Source organism: Ostrea edulis, chromosome 1 (assembly GCF_947568905.1).
Source record: "Ostrea edulis chromosome 1, xbOstEdul1.1, whole genome shotgun sequence".
NCBI lineage: Eukaryota > Metazoa > Mollusca > Bivalvia > Ostreida > Ostreidae > Ostrea > Ostrea edulis.
Genome location: NC_079164.1, coordinates 97,869,929 through 97,876,790, shown reverse-complemented (window position 1 = coordinate 97,876,790; position 6,862 = coordinate 97,869,929). Strand labels below are relative to the sequence as shown.

At 34.7% G+C, this 6,862-nt stretch overlaps 1 protein-coding gene across 1 annotated transcript; it reads left to right on the top strand.

Annotated features, from left to right (window-relative positions):
* Positions 1–2,858: 2,858 nt before the first annotated feature.
* On the top strand, positions 2,859–6,589 carry LOC125671695 (noelin-3-like). The gene is made up of 2 exons (XM_048907559.2): positions 2,859–4,022; positions 4,706–6,589. Exons 1-2 carry the CDS (start codon positions 3,341–3,343, stop codon positions 5,497–5,499), a joined length of 1,476 nt encoding a protein of 491 aa, XP_048763516.2. The 5' UTR covers positions 2,859–3,340; the 3' UTR covers positions 5,500–6,589.
* Positions 6,590–6,862: the final 273 nt, after the last annotated feature.

The following is a 6,862-nucleotide window of genomic DNA, read 5'->3' as shown; positions in this document are numbered from 1 at the left end:
GAACAATTATTGACGTGTTTAGGTCAATATGATGCTTTACCTACCTGTGAAGTACAATATTATACTTCCACGTTAACTAAAACATTAACTAGACTGGAGTTGAGACGCGAGTTTTCATTACGAAACAAAAAAAACCCCACCAAATTATCAATCATATCAATTCTGAAATTTCTAATTTCTTTTTGGGCCGTTGTTGGAGAAATTAAATATTAAATATCATATTCACCTCACGAGCATGCGGATGTGCACATAACACTCTATTTCCCCGAGGATCTGAGTCAGTCGCAAAGCATGGAATTATTTGATCATATAATAATTGATAATATACTACTTCTATTAGAAGTAGTTATCTTATTTCCATAAGGTCAAAGTTTTCTGCTTTGAGCAAAATAAGCATCCGCTGAGGAACTTTAGATTAAGAAAAGTTAATACATGTGTATTTCAAGGTAATTGTATTGGTGTTCAGTTTGTCTTGTTTGTAGAGGGTTGAAATTTGTGGGCATGCCCATCTCATGAAAATAGCAAACTTCCACGAAAATAAAAGATTCTACAAAATGTCAACAGTTTTGTCGATGTATACAACAATGTTAAATTTTTTATTTATCATTCAACCACGTTATCCCACAGTTCTTGTAAAACGACATGTAAATATGCCAATATTTCAGGGTAAATTTTGCGAAAATCACACAATTAGGAAAGAAGTATTTCAATGCCGTTTTTATGTATCAACGCTTACATTTCTAGGAAGAATACGGTATTGGAAACTTGGTGAATCACCACATTATCTGTACATTTAATGTTGGGAGGGGGCCTACATAAGCTCTGTTGCCGGATCCTTTTTCAAGAGTTTACCAATAAAATATGATTAATTCAAATTAAATTTAACACAATGTTTCTGTTATCTAATGCGATTGGATATACTATAAAATAAAATGAAATGTGTAAACTGTTATACAACGCATTTATTTATTCAACCACTAGCATAAAGTCACTGATCAATTAATGTATACTGTAAATTCTTTAAAATACGCTAGGGATTTATTATCGCGTAATTTCGCGAGAAACTTCACTCGCGAAATGTTTTTTCTCGCTTTTATTTTTATATCGCTATAATACATGCACAAACACTTGACCAACAGAGCACTCGTGTAAAATAAGGAATCTACATTAGTCCTCGAAAACCAACTTTTCCATCCACTCAAATTGGATCATTACGTCACCATCATGATATCAGACCCTTCATGGATTTTCTTTCCAAAAACCATACGGAGCAAAACGATACATATTTCCGTTAAGGTGGATTGTACAGGTGTGCATTAACGTTTTTTTTTAAATACATGTACATGTATTCTACCCATAATTCCACAGTATGAATGCTAGGGAGTATGATAGTCTACAATCTCTTTCAAATCGATGTACATGTATGAGGATATTGAGTATAATGGCTATTTTAAACCAAATTTTATTCTTAGCCACTTTATTTGGCAATTCACCTCTGGTAAAATTGTTCGCGACGAGTAATTTTCGCGATCGAGCCTTTTTCGAGCCAATGACAGACGTTCAAGGACTGGTTCGCGACGATGAGATTCTCGCGAATCTTGCGAAATTTTCTTGCACGCGATCAAAAGTTGGATTACAGTATTCTACCGGTTGCGGTGGATCGGTGGTTAGAGGTGTCGCTTTTTGAGACACGTGGCATCTCGATGTAAGTGAAAAACTCTCGAGGGGACGTAAACCGAATCAACAAACATTGATTACTGCATTACCTTCCGAGTGTGATGAGACTTTACAAATATGAAATCAAAACGAGGCATACGAAAGCCGACATTATGAAAGCTCCGAGTCTTACTTGGCTGTTCTTTGTATCGATTTAAAATCAGTATCTCTGTTTTGAAATTCCTTTTGGTTAGGATTAATTTTGTATATCTCGCTTATCTTACACCTTTATATAAACACTTCTTTTATTTATGTTGTTTGAATTATGGCCAAATTAGAAAACAAAATGGCCTTGTATTAGAGAGTGTCAATATACATGCACGTGTCATTGAAATAGAACACAAACCTTGTTCACTAGGCTTCGGGATTATCCTGAGAGTGCCCTAAAATCTCGTACACAAAGCCGAACAAACAAAATGCTTTATCCCCACAGCAAATCTGGACCCTACGAGGGAACAAAAATTCTATTCTCTCTTTTATATGGTCAATATCCTTTCAGATTTCAGGTTCTGAATTGCATTACACCTGATATGTAGTATTGTACGTGTAGTATTTTATCAAATTCTGTAATTGTAGAATACAACTATTTCAAGTTAAATTTGTTGTTGCTTTAATCAGAGACAGACGTTCAACGTTTTAAAAAAGAATTAATCGTTTGATCTTTTTGCATGATTACACTCAGATGCATTTTAAAAAGTTGTAAAATCATTAAAAGTGTATTGAGTGTTATCAAACTTTTTTTCATTTGACAGAGATGATTTTATTCATTCTATCCAAATGATATTTTCATTTATTGAAAATACCTTTGTTCTCGACATCATGTATGTTAGAATCCATTTAAAATCTATTTTGAACTAATGCTTTTTATCCTATAACGTGTTTACATTTTCACAAGTGCTTTTCTGCCGAGTAAATTTATCTTTATATTCATTGTATTGCAAATTCTTTTTAATAGTTTCCATCATCATAATGTGAATCTATAGTCGATCGAGAAGGTGCGTTGGCTTTTTTGTTTTGATGAATAAAATTTGAAATACTTCATTGCAAGGTGGATAAAAATGGTGTAAACCCCCAATGACTGCAGACATAATGAATTATTGATATCATATATATGCTTAAGATCAAATGGAAATAACCACTTTGCGTGATGTGATTTGCAGTCGTTCCATTGACCTGATAATAAACCTCACAAGCTGGTTTCCACAGGAGGTTTCTGAGCGCTAATTCTATCTTAATTCATTACAAGCAATTATTTTTGTGAAGAAACTTTCGTCTAAATTATTCCTGGTTTTTTTTTTTTCTTCTTTCGGAGCTAGTAGTGGTTTCCCCGGAGAATCCGAGTTTGTGTTATGTGTATTGACCATCGTTTGAACGCAGAAGGTGACGAAGGAAGTCCCGTGATCCCGATCTCTCTCGCTTCGCAAAATTAAACAATTAAATAAGGACATGGATTTCAAATTGAGTTGAATGTGTATAGTAGATGAGGGACAATAATTGAATATTTACTCGGCTGAAAGGAAATAGCCCCTCAAGAAGCTCTTAGTTCGTTGCGTTTTCGATTGATGCTATTTGTTAACGGGCAGAAAAAGTCTCCTTAATTTCACCATCTCGTGGTATCAGTACAATGCAACTGACAATGACCTTGTATGTTTTCCTGGTTTCCGTGTTAATATCTTGTGTATTCTGTTCAATACCGGTGACTAATGACAATTGCACGTATCTGTTTGACATGGAGAGGAATTCTATCAAAGTAACGTGCTCAAAGAATGTAACTGTGACCATTCGTGGCAAAGGAAATACAAAATTACTGACGGGAAACGACGAAGCTATGAAATATTGGTTTGAAGCGAATCATAACGCTCATAACAACAAAACAACACGTTCTGGAGACTTCAACACAAAAGCCATAAATAAACTAAAAGGTGCAAATCGGATTTTAAGGAAAACCAAAAAGAGTCTCGGGAAGCGATTGGTCGCCCTTAACGTTACATCCAGTGATTTAGAAGATGGAGATGTGAAACTCAAAAACGATGTAGAAATTTTGCAAAGATATCCCCCAGGCTCGATATTTGCTCACCAATCCATCGTTGCAGCCATTTCGAACCAGTATAAATATCTCCAAATGGCCATGCTCACCCAGAACAACGAAATGAAGCAACTTGTAATGTCGATGACGTCATTAGTGTCTGCTACCCAGAAATCTGTTCGCAGTGTAATGGCGATGGGCGAGGAGCTGCAAGAACAGCTGGTTCTGCTCAACACAGCTCTTGTTCGCTGCAATATGTCCATTGTCAACAAACAAAAAGGTTAGTGCAGTGTTTCTACATGTTATATTGGCATACTGATATCTAAAGCTATTGTCAACAAACAAAAAGGTTAGTGCAGTGTTTCTACATGTAATATTGGCATACTGATATGTAAAGCTACCACATCGGTTTAATTTTTTTAAATTGACATTTTGATAATATGACGGAACATCATCTCTCTGGGAATGATGTGAATAATGAAACATTGTTGACCTTCAAAGAGATCTGATCGCTTGGCAGTGCTTTTAATTAAAAATTGGGCAAATGTAGATACAATTTCTAGTTCGCATGACCTTATAGTGCTTATTCATCCCGAAATATTGATTAAATATCACGTTAAAGAATAATTTTCTTAATCTAAACAATTTGATGGATTAATATTGTATTCAACTTTGAATTTGTTGATATCACTATGCTTTCTCTTGCAAACGGTTCAAACAGTTGTTAAAATATAAGTATGTTTACATGAAGCAAACCTGCCCAGGTTTCCGTAATACGACCCACAATACTTGTGTGAAAATAAATGTGTTGCTATCAAATGAAATCAATTGTCAATCTCTGCTCGTGTGTTTAACTTATTGTCAAAAAATATCATACCTATGTATTTTCAAAATGCATATACATGTAATAAATTTATTAAAGCTTATGAACGTAAAAGTGGCTTAAATTGTAAAATATTGCAGATTATTGTCCTCGGATTCTGACGTCGATTTACCCGTCCAAGGATAAAGTTGTCAAGGTCGGCATTGCTGTAGGTACTATCATGAAAGATCCAGTTCCAGCAGGGCTCTACTGGGTGACGTATGATTACAGTGACGTCAACGCACTGGTTGCTTACAAAACGTTGGATGATTTTGAATTGGATATTACCCAAGAGAAACGCAAACTTCCATTCTTTTGTGAAGGAACAGGACACACTGTGTACAAGAATTATTTTTATTGTCAAAAGATGATGACGAATAAGATTGTGAGATATAATCTCATGGAATCTCGTTGGTTGGGAGAATTGGAACTTCCTGGAGCAGGTGCTCACAACGCTTATCCCTATCAATCGGACCGATTTAGCGACATCGACTTTGCGACAGACGAATATGGATTGTGGGTAATCTATGCATCTCCGGCATCCAGTGGAAATGTAATTATCAGTAAGATATACGAAGATAATTTCACAATAGCAGAAACCTGGACAACTTTGATCCCCAAGCGCTCTGTTGGAAACACGTTCATGATCTGTGGTCTACTATACGCAACGGATTCTTTCTCTAATTCGCCAACGTATATTAAGTATATTTACAACACTCACACTGGGAGTAACAAACAACTGAAAAAGACGGATATAGCCTTCTCCAACACTATTAAAAACGAGTATGTGTCAAACTATATGCTGGATTATAACCCATTGGACCGGAAGTTATATACTTGGAATCATGGTAGAGTTGAGATATATTCAACCTCGTCCTCTGTCACTGACAAATGACATATAACAGTGGAGTGTATATTAACTTTTTCGGAATAAAAACAGTTACTGTCAGGCATTCCTGGGGGTATACTATTGTTACACAATGTATCATAATAACACTATAACAGTTCCAGAAAAGAGAATATTGATTAGTATATTGTAAATAATACATGGCCCCACCAGTATCTTTTGTACTGGTTACGAGGGAGTGATTTATGAGAGGCTGAGGAGTTAAATTCACTCTCCAAAATGAAGGTTGTATACGCAACAAAGTCACCTAATGTTAATTTGCTATTAAGGACAATTCGTTGCTTTAGGGGTTATTATGTTCATTCATTTCATTTATTTTATTCGTTCAAACCATTCACAATGGTACATAAGGTACATAACTTTGATTTAAACAATATTTCCAAGGGTATAAATAGGCCTATATAAATAAGACATGCATATATATATTCATTAGCCAAAAAAAAAAAAATGAGGTGGGGGCATAATGCATACAAAAATATTCGAACATTTAATAGATATACAGACTATCTCTAAAATATACATTATGTTTTTTAAAGTTTGATGCCGTCATTAATTCTCTGAATTTCAGTGTAATTGGTACTTGATGATATCTAGAAGCCAACAATTCTTTCCGCAAACTGGATAGGGATTTACATTACAAGATAAAGTGATATTCGCCTGCTAATTTACCAGTATTACATAGTGTGCAATTTCTATCGTTAGCTGAAATTCTGCACCGCCTACCTACCTCTATGGGTAAATGGTGGTTTGTTGTTCTGAATTGAACAAGAAGTTTCCAAACATTTTTCGGAAGAATGCTTAAGTATTTATCGAAGCCAGAGTTTAGCTTATTATTTATTATAGATTTGACCCTTTGACGAAGTGTTCATATCATTTGTCCACTTCTGTATAAACTTGTTTTGTAGTCTTTGTTTAATTACAGCAGTAATCCATTTGACATTAAACGTTACAGAGCACTGTCCTGTCCAAATATTAGAAAAACCACAGGAATCTAAAACATTTCCTATAAAAATAACTCATGAGTTCACAATCTCATTATTGTACATGTATCGATTAAATAAATATCTATATACAGTAATCACAGTTTTATTTTCTTAGCCTGGAAACAGTTTTGCCCAATATGAGATCATCCCTGATATATATAGTGACTGAGGAAAACGACCTGATTCACCATAGACTATATATGTCGGCGTACTACTTTTCATACAGAAGATATATTTCAGAAATTTTAAATGTACTTTTTCAATAACATTCAAATTTTCGTACCCCCAAATTCACAGCCACAGAGTAGTACTGGCATTACTATTCTATCAAACAAATCATTGAATCAAAACTTATGGGACACACTAAA